Below are 20,121 nucleotides of genomic sequence, written 5' to 3'. Positions count from 1 at the left end.
TCATAAAAATGTTGACAACGTTAATGAAAATTGACTGAATATAGTTAATTGTAACATTTTCAAATGTTCTATATTCAATTGTTACACAAAAAATAAATAAATTTGTATCAAAGTGTTACGTTCGTAAAAAGGTTTTGTCCCTCGGCTGCTTTTTACCTCCAATGGAATGAACAAGGTACAAACTGTGCAGTGAATCGTCTCATCCAATTTTCCCACCAGTCATTTGTTTCGGTGTTATATTTTTTTCTTTTAAAAGCTTGTGACTTTTGCATACATGACCGGAGAAACTTTCTTGAGAGTTTTTCTAGTATGACCCTGAGTTACATAATATTCTAAAAATGTTCATTGGTGGCATCAAGAACATTTATATGCCCTTTGTTAGATTAGCATGCTGCGACCACCTTAGTCTATTACTAGTAAACTCGGGGCAAACTTGAAGCCTTTCCACGGTTAGTTCATACGGGCTTAAATGTACAATCTATGAGTCATGTATATCGAACTATCAGTTTTGTGTTAGTTATTTCGTATTTAAGATGAGACGTAGTGAGAAAGTTCCACATACTAAATTATAGATCATTTATAACGTCTCTTAAAATCATTATATTATGTCTAACACTCGATCAATTTCACACATCTTAACTATGTATTTCTTGTTTAAGATAAAAACATAGTAACAAAATTCTACATACCAAAATATAAATTATTCATAACGCCTCTTAAAATCATTAAATTATGTATAACACGTGATCAATTTCACTTATCTTAACCATGTATTTCTTATTTCAAATAAGACATAGTGAGAAAATTCCACATATCAAATTTTAAATTATTTTATAACGCCTTTTAAAATCATTAGATTATGTATAAAAAATGATCTAATAACTTTCCTGTGAACTAAACCAAAGAACTTTTGAATGAAACGTGATGCTTTAGTTATCCTCGCGATAAGAGAATTTTTGTTGATGTTGTGAAAAGATGTTGAATTGGAGGAAACTTAAATCGATAAATAGAACTACATACACTGAATATAACACGGAGAAATCATAAAAATCAAGGGAAATAACCACGAATAATGTGGAGAAGTTACACTATTGAAGATTACATCTAAAAAATCTTCCCAATTTTCTCAATTTTCTTAGCTCTCTCACTTTATAAATTCCAAATATTTCAAGAAAATAACTCGAAAATTTCCGATAGAATTACTTGTGATTTAATTTGCACCAATTTGACAACGTGTCGATACAAGACCCACTCGTATAGATAAATTCAACTCTTCAAGATATACTTGGATTATATTATAAAATTTCATAATATATTTCCAATTTGAATTAGGAAAGAAATTACAAGAAATGTCCGGAACTGTCCGTTTCACATCCGACTACTTCATGACCGTGGTCAACCTCTCCATGACCACAGTCATCATGACGACCTTCAATCCACACCTGACCGCGGACAAGGTCATCGGACCATGGTCCAAAGTCACTGATTTCACGATTGGCCTTCATGACTAGCGGTCTCAACTCCAATTTCGCTCCTCTCTCGTCCTCCAATTAGTTCTATCGTTTTGTCTGAATCTCAAGTATTCAGCCTCTGACCGAATGCAAGACACCTCAATACATAATCTCAAGTATTCAGTCTCCTTGATCTCGCCAGAAATCAATCAATTTTCCTTCCTCCCTCTTCCTTACACTTTCTTTTGGCTCGACCCATGTTTTTTTTAGTGAAATGTTTTGTTCTTCTTTTTTTTCTTGGCTTTCGGGGTTATTGCATTTGCCCACGTGGCGTTCAAATAGAGGTGGTTCGTTACTCCACTCCTATCGGCTCACAGCGAACCGACGAAAGCATATCCTCTTCCTCCCCTGTCCTTCAGAAGAACAGAACCAACCCTTTCTCTACCGCGCGCGCGCAATGGCCTCTGCGTTAAGACAGCTCCTCAGTCTCCGGCGCTCCGGCGCCCAGGCAGAGGCACATCAGTTCCCTCTTCTCCAGCCCAAGCGCCTTTCTCGGTCCAGCCTCACCGTTGCCGTGGATCGGGACGCTTGCGTCCGCCGCTTTTCCAAGCTTTCCTATGGACGTAGGAACTGGTATTCCATGATAGCCGAGGCCTCTCCGGAGAGCGATGGCATAGTGCCTTCCAGCGAAGATGATGACGGCGTCTCTCTGGGCACCATGAAACTGCCTCCGGACACCGATCTCCCGAGATTCGAAACCTTGCTTTTCCAGGTAAACATTGGCTCTTATATATAGTAGTCCGTGGTAATATGTTGCTGTAGAATCTATTAATAGCACGTAACGACAACGGCGCAATTACCAGGCATGCAATTTAAAAATTTGGACCTCACTCACCTAACTAATGATTCTACTGATTTTGCTTACTAGCCAAGCGCAAGTTTAGAGCTGGTCATCTTTCATTTGAGCCATTTTAGAGAGGACCGTTGGTTTACTACAATGAAATAGTAATTTTAATAGCTAATAAAGAGGCACTGGCAAGCGTATCGAACCTATAAGCTCTCAATTTTCGTTTGCCTGGAGGAGGCATGGGATTACGATAAACCTCGTATAAATATAAAATGTTTCATTAATGCGTCAACAAAGCTGGAATAGCTCAGTTGGTTAGAGCGTGTGGCTGTTAACCACAAGGTCGGAGGTTCAAGCCCTCCTTCTAGCGTCTCATTTTGCAATTCCTTTTAAATCATTTTTTTTTAAGCTAGTTTGGTTTAGCTTTGGAAAATGAGAAAATTGAAGAGAACCAACAAGAAATAATCTCTTCCTGTCAAAAAAAAAAAAGGGAGCTCCTGGAACTGATACTAGAAATGCACCTTGCCTTTTGTGACAGTGGGCCAACAGTCTATGCCAAGGAGCAAATCTGCCTCTCCCTATGCCCCTGAAGGTGAGTTTATTCCTTCCGCTCAGTCTCATCAGATTCCTACACGGCATTTGAAAATTGCCCGTCGTCCGGGTTCGATTTGCTTATTCATCATGTTAACCCTCTACGTTAAGTATCTTTGTTCCCCTATATCTATTGCTTGGAGATATAGATGCTCTCAAGTCTCATGTTACCTGCAAATTAATGCCTCAGCCTTTATAGTTTAGCTTGGTGTCTTAAGGTATTACTCTTGAGTTGTCTGTAGCACCGCTAATATCCTGTACTTGGATTAGATAATTGCATCTTCTTTTGCATAACGGTTGAACAGGTAGACAAGATACCAGGTGGAGCAAGATTAGGCTTTATTACGATCGGTGACGGGGAGACTGAGGTTTTAGTGTACATAGATTGCCTGGTGTTCCCCCCGACCGAAGGTTCAGTTCCCATCTTCCGAGCGATCAGGAACGGACCGCTGAAAGATCAGCCTCCGCCTGGCGAGCCCCGAATCATGAGAAGCCTTCTTGGAGCTCTTAAAAAGTCGGTGGAAATCGCCAGATTATGATGAGACTGTCTCGCTATGCAGAGTTGTAGAATCACGTCCGTTTCTTTTCTTTCCTTTTTGTATATTATTAAAGAGCTCGTTCGGTTGATTTTAGAGTTGGGAAGTACATCAATGCTTGCCCTCTCTGGTCTGCTCAAACAATCCCAATCGCTGTGGCGCTGATTCTTTCAAGAACATTTGAAAAGGTAAAATGGTGTCTTTTAACTACTTCAAAACTGAAAAATATTGGTGTAAATTTTAGTTCCTAGGGAATTGGTTAAATGCGGAATTGGTCTAAATCGATGCTCCCTTTGCTCGAACCCCATCATATATGACCGTCACGTGGTTGGGACACAATCAAACACTTTCTCATGACATTAGAACATCGACTTGCAATTCTCAGATGGTATCATAGCAACACAAAGTATAGACATAAGAATGAAGCTATACCACTATTCTAACTGACTTTTTACGTTTGGTTGAGAAATTTGAAAGTACGATTAATATCAATATTTCACCCTCATTTTTTCTGGGGGAAAAAAAAGAAATAATAAGTTTTCAAAAAATATCAACGTTTTCTTTCAGTTGTGTTTCCAAATTTTACTTATGCAGGTGTGTGTAAATCATTTCGCCAATTTTTACCCCTTTTCTCGACATTTTAACAAGACTGTTTAAGTTTAAAAATGAGATGAAAACTAAGAACATCTTTGAAAGTTCAGACGAAATATCACCGTGACAAGTAGACCTATCGCATAGTGAATTGCTTCACATTTAGACTAGATCTCTTGGAGAGGAGTTTGAATTTTGAAAGCAAAATGGACTTTCACAGTGACCTCTATAGAGCTTAAACTGATCAGAAGCGACCCATTTCGACTATTCAAATATTTGGATTTGATAAACCGGAATAAGAAAGATAAATAATATTTGAAAATCCCAAAAAAATGTTTAATTATAGGTCTTTTTCTCGCAACATTGACGTGATTTGTATTTGATTGATGAAAATGTTGCAATCTTTTTGTGCTTGGATGTGCGGCTTACTGTCGTATATATTTTTCTTGAGTTGAATGAAATTTGCCACTTATCTCAAAAAAAAAAAATCCCTAAAAAAAAAAAATTCAGGTGCATTTCTGCGTAAATTCTTATCTTGGAGCACCGTTACCGTTAGGTAGGACTACGGAGAGCGGCAATCGAAGATGCTTCCTCTATCTTCTTCGGAGATTCCACCGAACTGCCCCTTAGCTACCCAACACACCAACGTATAGCAGAATCTCTTCTTCTTGCTTTCGCTTCGATGAGCAGAGCATAGAACGAAACGATGACAGTTTTCTCTCTCTACTCCCAAATTTCTTCGCCGCTCTCATCTTCGAAGCTCGATCCTCCCAAAGCCCTTGTCCTCTTCGCTTCCTCAAATGGGAGGACGCCCCTGCGGTTGGGTTTCTCAAGAACTGCACCGCCATTCAGAGTCTCCTGTTCTTCTTCTTCGTCTTCCGATGATCCCTCCGGCGACAACCTCAGAAGGTTCGTTTCCCCTTTTACCCGTTTTTTTTATTTTCCTCGTTTGCGTCGTTAGGGTGGATTCTGTTTTGGGTGAGCTAGAAGAGAGGAGGACTTGATTTGTGCTGCTGAACAGAAGTATTCGATGCATGAGGTGGAAACTTTATTGCATTCAAGGTCGAAACTTTGAGAAGGAATTCGCCTGATCATCTAAGCGATAACAGTAAATGAAGAAGATTTGGCCCCAAATTAGGCTTGATATTGGGTTGGAGCATGGAGCTCCACAGTGACAAATCTTTTCATCAAAAACAAGCTCGGTGGCTGCAGACATATCATGGATGGAGATGGGTTACGTTTACAAGGAAGTCAGGGATTTTGGTAGAATTTTCATGTCTGGTTAAGGAGATATTCAGTTGTTTGTAACGTTGTACTGCTCTTTTTTCAGCAACTTCTGCATTATAGAAGGGCCAGAGACTGTTCAGGATTTCATGCAGATGCAGTTGCAGGAAATTCAGGACAACATTAGGAGTAGGCGGAACAAGATCTTTCTCCTCATGGAAGAGGTGGGGCTTCCTAAAATTTAATCTTTTTTTTTTCTTATCAAAAAAAGAAAAGTTCAATCTGTTTGCCTAGTAACCTTTACATTGAAAATCGGTTTCATGCATACTTGGAATGAGCTGTTCTTTCTCTGTTTCGAGTGATTGCAGGTGAGGCGATTGAGAGTACAGCAGCGGATCAAGAGCGCTGAAGGGATCGATGCATTTGGTGAAGTGGATTCAAATGAGATGCCCGATATTCCATCATCAATCCCTTTTCTTCCTCACATGGTAAGATAATGCTGACGAGTTCTGTTGCCATTTCTACTGGCTGTTAAATACTCTTCATAGCAATTCTTGTGGCTCTGAAGCCACAGTCATATGTTGACCTCTTTAGCACTTGCCTTTTTCAAACAGACGCAGAAGACGCTGAAACAGCTTTATTTTACGAGCTTATCGTTTATTGCTGGGATCATTATTTTCGGAGGTCTTGTTGCACCTACTGTAAGTCAGTGAATCATGTCTTGTTTACATTCCCTGGGTCGTCGAGTGAAACATGCTGAAACCTGTTCCTCGTGTATGTACTAGCTGGAGCTTAAGCTTGGTCTAGGAGGCACCTCGTATGAAGATTTCATACACAACATGCATTTGCCTGTGCAACTGAGGTAAAGACCAGGTCCAGCTAATGTCTGGAGTTATTTTGCAGGAATAGTTCTGATGTTTTACACTGATCCCTGGTGTAATATGAATCTCAACATTTATCTTCATTGTGGTATTTGAAATGTAGTCAAGTGGATCCAATCGTGGCATCCTTCTCTGGTGGAGCAGTCGGGGTAATCTCAGCCCTAATGTTAATTGAAGCGAACAACGTGGACCAGCAAGGGAAGAAAAGGTGCAAATACTGTCATGGAACTGGTGAGTGGTAGTATTGTAGCCTCTTCAAAGCAGTTTTACTTTCTGTACAGGGGGGGATGTCCGGCCTGAATAAACCCTACGGCCCACGTAAACACCGTGTAAGCTCATGGGATAGGTCAGCCTGACCACAGAGGGTGCCAAATAGAGAGTTTTCTCCTGCATGATTTTTGGGGTAACTTGGACTTGGACTTTCACCAATGAAGTCGCCCCCCTTAACCACCAGACCAGTCCTATTGGTTAAAGCAATTATATTTTACTGCTTACCATTTCACGCAAATATTGATGGCTATAGTGAATTTTGACACCAATACTCTTTCTCTGTGCAATTTATTTCTGTCCACTGAAACTGAAGCTGGTATTGTCTTGGGCCATTGTTGTGTGATCTTATGGCAGGATACTTGGCTTGTGCAAGATGCTCAGCAAGTGGCGAGTGTTTGAGTGTGGATCCAATTGTGACCGATGCTACTGATGGTCCTTTAAGAGTGCCCACAACCCAAAGATGTCCAAACTGTTCCGGGGCAGGAAAGGTATATATCAATGTTGCTTGGAAATAGTTGTACTAGAATGTGATCGTGCATGCTTTAGTATAGTCCTACAGTTAACCTCAGTTCAATAATTATGTGGGATTGTGCTTCAAATACTATCTATCGAATTACGAGTATGAACAGTTGAAATCTCAAACTGCTACTATCAGAAGTAATGCTCTTATGCGGTGAATGTGAATGCAGGTCATGTGCCCCACATGCCTCTGCACAGGGATGCTAATGGCAAGCGAGCACGACCCACGAATAGACCCATTTGACTGAATACAGTGGTCCTTTGCTTGGGAGTTGTTGTCTGTGAGCTTGGAACTGCCTGAATCTGATTGTATCATGAATTCGCAATGAGATATTCCGAGGGTCGAAGGCATACTTTTGTTGCATGTTCTCTTGCTTTACAAAAATTTTGTCTAACCAGGAAAGTATTCCCAAACATGTAGTCTGTGGGAGCGAATGGACTGGTCGTCTTGTCTTGTATCTATGGAACTCTTGGATTCAATTATAAATTTTTCATGTTACGTTTCCTTTCATTTGAACCGAAAGTACACTTATAACCGTCGATGACTAGGATGTTTGGACATTATGATTCTACGTTACTGTGGCAAATGGACTTACAATGTTTGGCATTATAGGATGAGGAATCACTGTTTGTATGGGAAAACACTTTGGCTGTAGGATCAGGATGATTAACCTCTACTAAAAGCAGGGGCAAAAGCATAAATTGTCAAGAGCTCTGGCCTCGTTGGTAATTCAGGTTTTAGGATCAGAAGACTGTCGCCTTATGAAAGATGTCATAAGAATCGGTTCCGATCTCTGAACGCTCCGCCGGGGCAGCGAACATGGCGAGAAGTCTCAGGAACAGAAACGCCGTGCATCTCCTGACTCGCGTTCTGAACTCAGTGAGTCCATGTTCCGTCACCAGCATGAGGTCCCTGCAAACCTTAGCCTATGAGGAGGTCCGAGCTCCTCCGACTGACAAGCCCTACACCTCGACAGCTTTCGTGCTCCACGGCCTCCTAGGTTCCGGGAGAAACTGGAGATCCTTCTCTCGCACCCTCGCGTCCTCGCTCTCCGATTCCTCTCCGCCAAGCGGTATTCTCTCTCCCTCTCTCTCTCTCTCTCTCTCTCTCTCTCTCTCTCTCTCTCTCTCTAGCCGGTCGACTGCTTGCGAATTCGATCAGATGATTGGCTCTTGCAGAGTGGAGAATGGTCCTGGTTGACTTGAGGAACCATGGGAAGTCGGCTGAGCTGGAAGGCTTCGATCCGCCTCATGACATGTACAATGCGGCCAAGGATTTGGCCAATCTGGTGGAGTCTCGGGGCTGGGAGTGGCCTGACGTTGTGATGGGGCACTCCATGGGCGGTAAAGTTGCTCTCCAATTTTCTGAGAGCTGTGCTCGCGGTGATTATGGCGAATCTGCTGCATTGCCTAAACAGGTACCTATGGAAATCATTCTGCCTATGTTCGCTCCTGGAACGCTAAATTGAGAAATTCTCTCTTTCAATTGAAGAAATTCCAATGGATGAATCTATCTGCTTCAGGCTTGATTGTGTTTGCAATGACTGCATTAGAGCCTTCGATATTTGTCAGTTTTTAAAGTTTAGTAGGGTTGAGTTTTGGTTTTAATCGGGTTGTAATGATTGTGTTGTTGAATTATGACAAAAAGTGTGAAAAAGTAATGAATAGTTCAAAGAAAGTAATGATTGTATTTTTGAATTGTGGAAAAAGTAAAGAATAATTTAGAGGAAATAATAATTGTGATATTAAATTGTTAAAAAAGTAGTGAATAGTTGAGAAATTTAATATTAAAAATTGAATTGAATGGTTAAAAAAATTGAAGAAAAAGAAAAAAAGTAATAATTGTGTTGTTGAATTGAAGATTAGTGGAGTACAACTAAAAAAAAATTGTAAAACTAAACGGGCAGTCCCACGAGTCATGTTCGGAGCTCACAACCCAAGTCTACTAATGGTGTAGATAGCTCCTTTGCGATGCATCTTTTCTGTGATCAGTCATGTACTACATGTTAGCTTCACAGGTTAACCTATGAAGTATCATCCAATTCAAGATGCCTAGTTCATGTCATTCATAACTTGGGTCACTCTGTTTTGTTTCGCCACCTAGTTTACAAGTCATTCAAGCTCTTCTCGATTCTTTATTCCTTGTGGGAATATTGTTATTTGATCTTGCTGCGTACAAGTGATCTCTCTTTTATCATCTAATTGCTGATGCAGAGCAGCTGTGGGTGCTGGATTCTGTGCCTGGAGAAGCCAAGCGTGAAGGTAGTGACGGAGAAGTGGAGAAGGTTTTGGAGACCTTGCAGAAGTTACCTTCATCATTTCCATCACGAAAGTAGGATCCTTTTCCCTTTATTTCTATATCCAGATTTACCTGTTAGATCCTCTAAAACTTCAATTACTTGAGGGGGTCTGAGATTTGGTGCCCACAAATCATTTCCAATTAATTAGGTGGAGACGAATCTTCACTTTTTAGGTTAATAAATATGCGCGTTTAGTGCCAGCTAAAAGATTTTCCGATTAAGCTTTTATGATTTGGCTTCAGGTGGCTAGTGAACCACATGCTCGAGCTTGGTTTCTCGAAGTCACTGTCGGACTGGATAGGAAGCAACCTCAAGAGATCTGGAGATCAAGAAACATGGGCCTTTAATCTTGACGGTGCCGTGCAGATGTTCAATTCATACAGGTTATATATCATCTGCATTTATCTCCATACCCTTTGCGGATATGTTCTTGCCGTGCTCACGTAAAACTAACATTTCCTTCAGGGAGACATCTTACTGGTCTCTGCTGGAGAAGCCACCAAAGGGGATGGAGATTTCAGTTGTGCGTGCAGAGAAGAGTGACCGGTGGGATCCCGAAACGACTCAGCGTCTTGAGAGCCTTAGCAGTCGGGGTGAAGATGAATCTCGAGGGAAGTTCTCGCTTCATCTTCTTCCAGATTCAGGCCACTGGGTCCATGTGGACAACCCGAAGGGACTCCTCGAGATTGTGGCTCCTAGGATCCATTCCTTCTCATTCTAGACCTCGTTTGCTTTGACGAGATGCTGAGATACTTGACAGGATCAATTTCAATCACCCAGTGTCTTTGTTTGAAATTTCTATCTGTAGTTACTGGTTCACCCCGGAAATTATGTGTCGGGTTACTCGGATGCAATAAGGAACGGAGACTCCTGTACTCAATTTTTACATTGACAAACACAGATTTAATATATTTCTCACCCCTTTACTGTTCTGAATGGATCTCTTGAGCATACATCAAAATAAATTGTTAAAGACGTAAGAAGAAGAACCATAGACAAAGACTTTCTGTTGATCAGATCATAGAACCCCAAAGACGGAGCAAGTGGGGGACATCCTTAATGGGCTTTTTTGATGGGCCCACAGGCCCAGCCCACTATCCTAGCTTGTAGCCCAAAGGTAAGAAGCTACTAACTAGGGCTCTGTGACCATCACGCATCAGCATGAACCACACAGTAAACCCTAGAGACGCTATATAAAATCGCACCAAATTCTTTCTTCTGCTCATTTCGCCGTTGCAGGAAGAGAGGCGAAGACAGCAGCAGCGGCGGAGATGCAGATTTTCGTTAAGACCCTCACCGGGAAGACCATCACTCTCGAGGTCGAGAGCAGCGATACTATCGACAATGTCAAGGCTAAGATCCAGGACAAGGAAGGTAAGAGAAAAAGTTGTTTCGTCTCCGGAGCTCCATTCGAGTGTTCCTGCTATGAGCTCGGCTGTTGCATTGCTATTGATTTACCGATTAGTATTTGATGGTGAATAGGAATTCCCCCGGATCAGCAGCGTCTGATCTTCGCCGGAAAGCAGCTCGAGGATGGCAGGACTCTGGCTGACTACAACATTCAGAAAGGTACTGGCTTTGAACTGTTTAACATTGATTTTGTTGCATTGAAGCTGTATCTGAAGGATCTTGCTTTCGATTTAATTCGATATCTGTCGAGCGTCAGAAGCTTCGATGAGCTATGGATTGATAGCATGCGATTGCAAGTATGATGAAGTTTGTCTATTCGGTGTTGATTGGTACAGAGTCTACTCTTCACCTCGTGTTGAGGCTTCGTGGAGGAATCATTGAGCCTTCGTTGATGGCTTTGGCCCGCAAATACAACCAGGACAAGATGATCTGCCGCAAGTAAGCTCCTTTTATACCTCATAATATAATATTCCATTCAGTCTTTTTGAGGAAATAATGATATTTTATTTAGATAATCTGAATTCTGTTGTATGTAAGACCTTGCTAATTACACTCCCGTTAGTCTAGAATGTGCTTCAGTCAGTGGTTTAGATTTTTAATGTTCCCGGCTGAATGGAGTTGCATGTATATAAGCACAGCCCTTAAGATCGCCTTCCAGAATCAGCCATGGAAGCGTGTCGAGTCATAGCCGTGCAATATCAACTTTCAATTTCGGTATTCTCGCTAGGGTTTTCCTATTGAGGGTCCTGACTTCTTTCCCCCATCATGATTTTACTAATGAGCCATCTCGGTACTTTCAGCTCTGCACCTGACTGAAATCCATCTTTTGGGTATTCCAATTGATGGGAACATTTCAGGTCAGAGCAACCTCGTGAGTGCCTCTCCTCATGGTGGGGGGGACAATTATATTATGCTTGGTTGAAAAGGTTTGACATTTCAAATTTATTAGTTCTTATTTGGTTTTGGAAAATGAAGTTTTGGCCCTTTGGGGTGGGCAAAGGATGATGAAATGTTTAGATGGGTGAGGGGGAAGTTTCCCTCATGATCGCAACTTTTAAGGCTTATTGATATTCTGACTTGGCCACCCTCTAATCTACCATTTCATATTAGTATTTTTCATTTTTGTCTGGTTTAGTGTTCGAGTTATAATTAGTACCAAGAAAAAATTATACTTCCAAGTGGCAAAAATTGTGATTCGTGAGCTTTGCTTACTGATACATTCAAGTCCAATATTCTTGTATTCCAATTTGACTTCTTTTTCTTTGTGACTGGATGAATATTTTTCGCATGCTGGATTTGTTTGTTTTCTGCTGATGGATGGGTTTTCTGATAATGCCTTTTTATGTAAATCTCAACCTTATAATTGAAGCAATCAAATTTGCGTATGGGACTATCAGTTGAACCGTCCACGCAATTCTTAATGTGATGGAGGGCATCCTAGTCCCAATAATGATTGCCATTGCTACTTTGTCAGCTGGGTTGTGTTTAGTTTCAGTTGATTTTCATGGATGGTACATGTTGAAAGTGGCACTCTGAGACTAACTACTATGATTCTTGTAATTTAAGTTGTAGTAGAAGTGAATGGAGTGCAATCCACTCTCCTTAATTGTCTAATGACGGGTATATTATTTATCTTTGTAGATGCTATGCCCGCCTGCACCCAAGGGCTGTTAACTGCCGGAAGAAGAAATGCGGTCACAGCAACCAGGTTTGCTTACCTATCTTCTGGCCTGCCTCTTTTTTCATACAATGAAATCTTTATCATGATATTTCTAAAACGTGGGATCTTATATCCTGTTTTATCTTGCAGCTGAGGCCCAAAAAGAAGATCAAGTAAACTTTAAAAGGAGTACTTGTTTCGTGCTTTAGGGAGTCTTGTATTCTCATTTTGGTTTTGAATTTGGATTGAACAGTATTATGTTCGATTTTGAAGGAATATATGCAATTTGCTCCTTTGGATTTGGTTTAATTTGAGCAGCCTTTATATAAACATGTCTATTTTGTTAAAATCCATCCATAGATCAACTCCCTTCCCAATAGCTCATGGTCGGATGTTTGTCAAATTGTGTTGTGCATCTTTTAGTAAGCCGTTTCACCTAATTATATTGCTGCCTCCTATGAGTTTGAGATTGATTCATATTGGAGCGCACTGCCTAGTGGGGATCTGCAATGATTTTCATATTAAGTTGGACTTCGATTACAATTTTTATTGTTTAGTGTGAACATGAACCTTGATTGCTGTGACAACTCTCGCGGCTTCAGTATCCTATGAAATTAACCCTCAAAATGGTCATTATAACTTACAAGTCTCTCAACGAGAGACTCAATGTGTCACTCTTCGCGTGGAATACCTTCCCTACCTGACAGCTTTAGGCGGCATAAACTCATGATTGGAAAGTCGAGTTCATATTAAGGGGAGTTCACGTTCACAGGCTTCTCGATCCCCAACTGTTTTTGCCTATGATCAGGGCAGGTTGATGCTATTCAATTGAAGGCAGTCAGTCCCCACTCCTCTCCTTGGGAGATCAGGAATATAGTATCGGATATTATTTCGTATTCTAAGTTTTTCTCTGATTGGTTGTGTTCTTGGATTTCCAAGTTGGATAATACTCTCGCCCATGATCTGAGCCATTTCGGCGCAAGATCAAATTTTCAATCGCTCTGTACTTTTAAAGGGTATCCAAACCTTGCTATTTCTGTAATCGTTTTTTCGTTTTAATGATATATGTTTTATTCAGTGAAAAAAAAAAAAAAAGAGAAGGCAGTCAGTCCCCCGAACCAGGTAGCCAGCCTTCTAAGATTGCCAGCTATCAAGTTGGAGCCCGGGTTGGCCTGGACCGAGGCACCACGGCCAGCTATCAAAGAGGGACTGCTTTCGTATACCCATCAGCAGCCAATCTCAGGAATCCAAGCGACTAAGTAGACTCAACCATAAACTGTAGTAATCTTCTTCACTTGAACCGGGAAAAAAAAAATGTTACATTACATAGTAGAACAACCTCACAGATCATGTCCTTAGGCAACAAAAACTAAAGCATAGGCAAGAAGCCTACGCTGCTCAATCTTCTCCACATACAACGAAACTGAGTTGCTAAATCCCGATGAGGGATTTATTCATATCCACCCACCTCTTCTATTACCTCCGGCCCTACCCCTGCCTGCTAACCATTGCCGAATCAAAATAATTAGTATACACCAAGGCAGTACAGCTCCATGTTTTCTCTCCATCATCCCACAAGACAGTTCTGTCGTTAATTGAGCTGCGTCAGAGGTGAGCGTGGGATAAGGGACGGCTTCAGTTCCTTCGCCTCGAACGACTCATAGGAGTTGTTTTCCCGGAACTCCTCCAGTAGAGCATCCATAGGCATGGCTCGGAGCGACTCGATGGTTCCCTTTGTCGGTACCTCAGGCTCGGATCGCACCGGTGTGGTTCCACTTGGCTCGTAATCCTGGACATTATAACAGACCAAGTCACGAGGCAAGAATAATATCTTGAGGAGGCTAACTGAAAATGACTTAGTGATGCGTTACAATCTCTACCGCTTATTTGTCATTCAGCATAGTCACTTACCATATATCTCTGGTGGAAGGTCTCTTCTGCTTTGACCTTAATAGATGAAGCTCCGACCGACTGATCTTCCCGGAATACCTCCAAAGATCTGGTGTGCTCTTTCACTGTATCAACGATTCCTGATACGATTCCAAGCTTCTGCTCTGACTCTTCTGCAGTGATAACCAACCACAATCTCTAAGAAGACAATAGTGGTAACAGCAGATAACTATGCCTATGAGACGGTAACGTCTCATTCCAGATCAATGTGGTTAGCCCATCATGCATGCTTTAAAACATCTTGTTGATCAATTGGAAGCAATTATAATTTGTAAATTGCGTTGAAATGTCAGCTTCATTTGAAGAAACGCAGGCAATCCCGAGCTAACTGGTTTCGTGTTTGAAGTTGCCAAAGACATGAGCCAACAGAAAGAGAGACAGGTCCTACCAAACATCCATATTATGGAACTCAATTTCCAATGAAAATGTACTTACGATCAACATGCTGAATGATCTCGCCAGTGCATTTGGCCACATCTTCCTCAGCTGCATCTCGGGCAGCACTGACCTCGAGATCATGTTGCTCATTAGAGTCAGATATATCCCTGAAAAGTGCACAGTACATAATTAACATAATGGTTTACTAATATACCAAAATACAAATAAAACAAACTGAATAGGAAAATATTCTCCACTAGGAAGGGATGAGAGCAAAATGATATATCTACACAGAAAATTATCTTGGATGATCTAGATGATAGAACTCTATCCACTAACCAATATACCTGATTAGTGATGTCATAGTAGAAACATGTTTGGTTCCCATGTCATTTACTGCTCCTCGGGTGCCTCTCCATGTTTCAAAGACAGATTCCGCTGTGCTCACACTAAGGAAATCAAGAAACAAAGTTCAAGACGCAGAAAAAAAGAGTATTTTTCTGATTAAAACTACATCGTAAGCAAAATTACCTTTGCTGTAACAGTAACTCCATACGACAATGTTTAGCTGCAGAATAATGGGCACTGTCTTTGGCATCGTTCTCTGCTTGCATGGCGAATGCCTGCCACTTCCTCTTGGCGTCTGTTGTGAACCCTTCCATTGAGGTAACATGCCCATCCAAAAACATTTTGTTCTCAATGGCAGTTTCTCGGAGGTTTGTGAGTCTTGCATTCACCTATATACTTGACCGTTAATCCAACACGAAGTAATGTTGCAGAAGATACTAACTGAAGGATGAAGAAATGATGTACAAACCTTCTCTTTCTGACGACGCATATGACTACACACTAAGGTAGTCACATCAGCTATAAGCTTCTCTTCCTCAGATTTTGACTCCTCCTGCACAGATCGAGTTCAGCAAGCCAGATGAATAACATAAGTCCCCTATAAGATAACTAGCTCCTGCTTCATTAGAGCTTGACTAAGGATAGAGGAAGAATGAGCACATCTTACTTCGTAAGCCTTTTGAAAGTCCGTGATGCTCTTCATCTGAATGTCATCAATATTCACTGCATGGTTTTCGAGCTTTTTCAATTCCTCAAGAAGATTACGGAAGAACCCATCAGCGAACTCAGAAATCCCCTTTGTGCTCTCAATGCTATCATTAAATCTCTGTTAAAGCCAACACAGATATGGTCAAACTTTCAAATCAGATATCACTTAATCAGGCCTAACATGACGAGTCTCCGGATCAACAGAAAAGGCAAACTCAAAGGCACTGACCTGCCGCAGATCTCTGGCAAAGATTGCCATTTCTCCTGCTTGGGTTGAAAGTGTGCTTTGAAGATCATCGAATATCGACTTCACTTCATTATCTTTTAATGTCAAAAACTGATAAATACAGACATCATATTTAGTAAATTAAGATCACTGAAAAAACGCCAATTTTGCACAGAACTTCAGATATTGCTACCTACTTCTGCTAAGGAGAGTGCATTTGAAGAAGCCAGAGATGAGATATTGTCCAATCCTGCATTGCAGCTTGCCTTGTGTAAATGGACAACATTTTGCACTGCCTCTATGTGAGACACAAACATAGCCCTTGATGCTGCGATTTTCTTCTTCATATTACCAACGTCCTAATTGGAGAATTCCCAAAAAGTGTAATGTCAAGAATCAAGTAACAAGATTAGAGATGAGCTGCACTAGGAGACAGCTACAATATCCAATGGTCAAAAGCAAACCAGAACAGAAAGGCATAACTGGATCATATTAAAGAGAATAGGAAAAAGCAGGGAACTTTGTTCATACAGTTTCATGGGCATGTTGAAAGGAATGACAGAGTTTCTCCACGCAGTTAAGGTGTTCACTTTGCTTAGAAACCGACCCATTGACCGTATCACAGAGAGAAGCAACCTGCTGCGCTAGCTCAGACATGTAATTGTCTACAACTGATCTGTTATCAGCGTTCAGTTTGTCTTCCCTGGCTACAAGACCATTTCATCAATTACTAACAATGCAAAGAAAAGAATAGATTGTTTTCAGTCGTCTCAGTAGAAGAGTACATACCAATTTTAGAAAATAATAGAGCATTATCCTGCAGAGATTTCTCCAAATCAGCTCTCAAGACGCATGCCTGATGAGTCAGAGCATTTTCTGTTTCACAGGTTTGCAATTGTTAAGAAGAAACTCAGTGTCAGAAAAGCTTACAAGAAAACAAATGCGTTTGAGACATACCTGCTTTTCTCTGCTCAGAAATTATGAAGTCCCTTTCTTTAACAGCATACTGGCAATTCCTCAGATCATCCTGGGTGTTGGCTAGTTGTTTACAAGTTTTCTCCAAATTTCTCTGCAATATACTCCCATGAGAAGATAATCGTGAAGGTTAAGAATTAGCAATCACTATATTTAAACAGAACTGACCTCAGTGGCATCAAGCTTACTGCTCAAGTTAGAGCATTCTCGAACCTGAGCATCATATTTGTCTTGCACTTCTTCCAGTTGCTGTCATGCATTAGTATAAAATGTCAAATTCTTATAAGAAGGATGAAATGAGTAATCCAATGAAAGAGAATCAGAAGACTAACCTTCTGATGGGTTTCGATTGTAATTCCCATCTGTTCAATTTGGTCTGCCATGGCCTAAGAGTTGAACCAGCCAATTAGTGATTAGTGCTCATGAGTAAATCTTTTGATCCTAATCCTAGAAGCCGGTACCATTATGGAAAACTTGGTACACCCAGACTTGGTTTGTGTAATAAGCTAATAGCCACATTATGAAATATGAAAAATAAGTCGAAAGATCTACCTTCCTTTCACCTTCCTCCTGATAGTATCTCTCCTTTGGTATGTACACTCCATTTTTCTCCCTCGCAGCATAAACCTCTGCAAATGTGAAGCCACCATTTATACTATGGAAATGGTATTATCTTTGAATGTGTTTCCATCATTTATCCTGCTTACCAGCTTTAAGGCGTTCGATTTCACCATAAAGATCTTTGATAAGAGTTGATTTCATCATCTTTTGATTGATCTGCATAACATGGTGATGCCACATATAAACTCTTAAAAATGGAAGAGGTACCTTAGCTGATGATAAAGTAATCTGTGAAAAATTTGAACCTCAGGCTTGTTCTTTATGTTCTTTGCTCTATGAGCATAATCAAGTGTACTCAAGGTCTCCTCCAGACAATGAACTGCTGGTGACACAGTTGCAATGATGCAGGTTTTAGTTCTTCCTCCAAGAGAATCCCGAAGTAAACGGGTCAACTTGCTATCTCTGAATACACGAGCGGTTGTATCAGATTTAATTAAAGAGGAATATCACACGCACAAGAAGAACAGATTTTGGACACATCTCAAACCTGTAAGGAACATGCCCCAGATGCTCCACAAGAGCATTTATAACACGTCCTAGAGTCAGTAGACTCTTATTGATTTCTCCAGCCTCTCTTGCACGACCCTGATATTTTCAATAAAAGCACATTTATGAGGGGCCGAACTGCAGATAATGGTTTTAGCAAGCAAGACCCTCTAAGTGAGCAAGCAACATGATGCAAAATTAATGAACTCTACCTCCCTGGCACCAGACCGGGATATATTTTCTGAACCAGCTAAGTCAACCAAGTTCAACTTGCCACACTTGATAAGTTCTTCACCTTCCGGGGTTGCTTCCTTGATATGAATCGTAATTGAAAATAGGGAGTGCGACCGACTGCATTTTAACTTGCATTACACTCGAGAGGAGGGTAACAACTCATCGGGACATGCAAGAGGAGAGTTGCAAACTTATTTTACCTCGACTGTTTATTTAACAATGTTTCAGCTGTACGACGCTTTGATGATCCTCTCTCAAGCAAAGTGAAAATTTCACTTGCACTCGTCACAATTTCCTCTTCTATACCTCTGATGAGAACTCCACCTTTCCCATCTTCCATCAAGGGCAACTGCTTCTTCTGCTTATCCTCCACAGCAACTTTAGAAAGTTCTTCTGGAGCTAGCAAATCGGTGATTTCTTCGTTATAGAGCTCTATGAATGTAACTTTCACACTATATTCAGCATTCTGGCTTTCAAGGGTGTCGAAAATCTGCTGCACTGCCCGAGGTATCACCCCAGCATCTGGAGGTAATTCTCCATTGGGTCCACTCTACAATGTTTTGCATGATTGCAATATATTGAGACTCCATGGTTGGCAGATTAAGAGGACATTTCGATCTATATCTTACTTGAGAACAAAAGGGTTACTTCATACCTTTGATCTTTTGCATTCCCCTTCCATGGTATAGGTTTTCCCTGTACCAGTCTGACCATATGCAAAGATCGTACAGTTAAACCCTTCAAGAACTTCATTCACGATTGGAACTACTGCTTGATCGTAGAGATCCTTCTGCTGTGCAGTGGGACCAAACACCTGCAGATTCCACACAAACAAATGCATCAAAAGGACAGAGAATCAAACGTTGCCACAAAAGCTGGAACCAATTCGAATGAGCAAAGAGACAAAACACCTAAATTTCAGGAAAAACAAATTGCTGAGATACATCGGCAACATAATCAGTCAAGCGCCACTTCAGATAAAATCCATTCCCAGGGCAGCAGAACATCACTAATTTCTCTGTCTGCTCTCAAACGCATTGGCTCAGCTTGTGAATTGAGGAAATGGGTCTCCAATTCCAATCCAAACTTATCGGATAACTAAACGCCGTATCATCTCAGATGATCATATGAGGCGCACTACCATTTCCAACCCACGAATCAACGAAGCAAGCAAATCAGCCCAAATACAGAGACAAGTCAATCTGCTTGCTGCTATACCTTATCAAATGTGAAAATGCGATCTATCTGCTTCCCCGCAATGTTCTGTGAAACCGAAACTTCTCTCTGATACTCACGGCACCTGACCACTTCAGGCGCGCAGTTTCGCTTCTCATCCTCGCTGAAGGGCCTGAAATGATTCCATGATAGAAACGAATCAGAGGTCGGGCATTGAAACATCTCCGAGTCATCCACCCGCACAAAAGAAATCAAGGAGACAGCGTGGAAGTGGGAGAGATACCTGCAGCGGAGAAGGACCTGGACGTTGACGCCCTTCTCCTTTTCATGGCGACCCGACATTCTGTACAGGGCCCGGGAGGGGGAATCGACCACGGAACCTATGGTGCCTTCCTTCGAGTTCCCCGGATCTGTAGACTTCAGTGAAGACGGTGAAGAAGAAGCAGAAGATCTTCGTCCCTCTCTCTCTCTCTCTCTCTCTCTCTCTCTCTCTCTCCCTCCCTCCCTCTCGCTGTTTCTGTGAGTGTGTCTGCGATTTGAGCCCCCTTCCTTCTTCTCCCTTCTCTCTGCAAGCAAACGAGGTGGAAGACTGGAGCGGGATGGTGAAAGGGATTTAAATTTCGAAACCCGCCCGTCTGAGATGCCGTGGACGGCTGCGATTTGCCTCAATCTGATCGGACGGTTGTGGTGGTGTTGGTGTCCGGATCGTATTTGTCGGACCGTTTTAGGTTTTGTACTT

General features: G+C 41.4%; 5 protein-coding genes and 2 non-coding genes across 7 annotated transcripts; 6 read left to right on the top strand and 1 right to left on the bottom strand.

The window, feature by feature from the left end:
• Positions 1–1,815: 1,815 nt before the first annotated feature.
• Positions 1,816–3,635, top strand: LOC116194649. The gene is made up of 3 exons (XM_031523511.1): positions 1,816–2,223; positions 2,837–2,890; positions 3,195–3,635. The coding sequence occupies exons 1-3, from the start codon at positions 1,909–1,911 to the stop codon at positions 3,426–3,428; spliced, it is 603 nt and encodes a 200-aa protein (XP_031379371.1). The 5' UTR covers positions 1,816–1,908; the 3' UTR covers positions 3,429–3,635.
• Positions 2,595–2,668, top strand: TRNAN-GUU. The gene has a single exon. It is a non-coding gene; the product is annotated as a tRNA-Asn (tRNA).
• Positions 3,636–4,572: 937 nt separating the features above from the next.
• Positions 4,573–7,415, top strand: LOC116196111 (protein ORANGE-LIKE, chloroplastic). The gene is made up of 8 exons (XM_031525668.1): positions 4,573–4,925; positions 5,347–5,464; positions 5,609–5,728; positions 5,855–5,941; positions 6,026–6,102; positions 6,225–6,352; positions 6,746–6,879; positions 7,081–7,415. The coding sequence occupies exons 1-8, from the start codon at positions 4,723–4,725 to the stop codon at positions 7,156–7,158; spliced, it is 945 nt and encodes a 314-aa protein (XP_031381528.1). The 5' UTR covers positions 4,573–4,722; the 3' UTR covers positions 7,159–7,415.
• Positions 7,416–7,549: 134 nt separating this feature from the next.
• Positions 7,550–10,142, top strand: LOC116196110 (protein ABHD11). The gene is made up of 5 exons (XM_031525667.1): positions 7,550–7,983; positions 8,090–8,328; positions 9,130–9,242; positions 9,453–9,593; positions 9,676–10,142. Exons 1-5 carry the CDS (start codon positions 7,731–7,733, stop codon positions 9,929–9,931), a joined length of 1,002 nt encoding a protein of 333 aa, XP_031381527.1. The 5' UTR covers positions 7,550–7,730; the 3' UTR covers positions 9,932–10,142.
• A 259-nt stretch (positions 10,143–10,401) lies between these two features.
• On the top strand, positions 10,402–12,610 carry LOC116196112 (ubiquitin-60S ribosomal protein L40). Its single transcript, XM_031525669.1, has 5 exons — positions 10,402–10,584; positions 10,693–10,779; positions 10,956–11,058; positions 12,262–12,328; positions 12,431–12,610. Exons 1-5 carry the CDS (start codon positions 10,482–10,484, stop codon positions 12,455–12,457), a joined length of 387 nt encoding a protein of 128 aa, XP_031381529.1. The 5' UTR covers positions 10,402–10,481; the 3' UTR covers positions 12,458–12,610.
• LOC116198335 lies at positions 11,610–11,706 on the top strand. Its single transcript, XR_004155270.1, has one exon. It is a non-coding gene; the product is annotated as a small nucleolar RNA Z266 (small nucleolar RNA).
• A 935-nt stretch (positions 12,611–13,545) lies between the features above and the next one.
• Positions 13,546–19,963, bottom strand: LOC116198184 (kinesin-like protein KIN-5C). The gene is made up of 23 exons (XM_031528534.1): positions 19,666–19,963; positions 19,425–19,554; positions 18,862–19,020; positions 18,407–18,756; positions 18,185–18,323; positions 17,974–18,071; positions 17,732–17,888; positions 17,573–17,642; positions 17,418–17,494; positions 17,198–17,251; positions 17,034–17,114; positions 16,848–16,959; positions 16,680–16,766; positions 16,422–16,597; positions 16,088–16,249; positions 15,894–16,001; positions 15,624–15,782; positions 15,426–15,509; positions 15,140–15,345; positions 14,956–15,057; positions 14,666–14,775; positions 14,192–14,343; positions 13,546–14,069 (listed from the first exon to the last, which is right to left on the bottom strand). Exons 1-23 carry the CDS (start codon positions 19,722–19,724, stop codon positions 13,872–13,874), a joined length of 3,030 nt encoding a protein of 1,009 aa, XP_031384394.1. The 5' UTR covers positions 19,725–19,963; the 3' UTR covers positions 13,546–13,871.
• Positions 19,964–20,121: the final 158 nt, after the last annotated feature.

The sequence above is a fragment of the Punica granatum genome, chromosome 2 (genome assembly GCF_007655135.1).
Source record: "Punica granatum isolate Tunisia-2019 chromosome 2, ASM765513v2, whole genome shotgun sequence".
Taxonomy (NCBI): Eukaryota; Viridiplantae; Streptophyta; class Magnoliopsida; order Myrtales; family Lythraceae; genus Punica; species Punica granatum.
The sequence above is the reverse complement of the archived record's forward strand: the minus strand, read 5'-3'. Positions and strand labels throughout refer to the sequence as shown.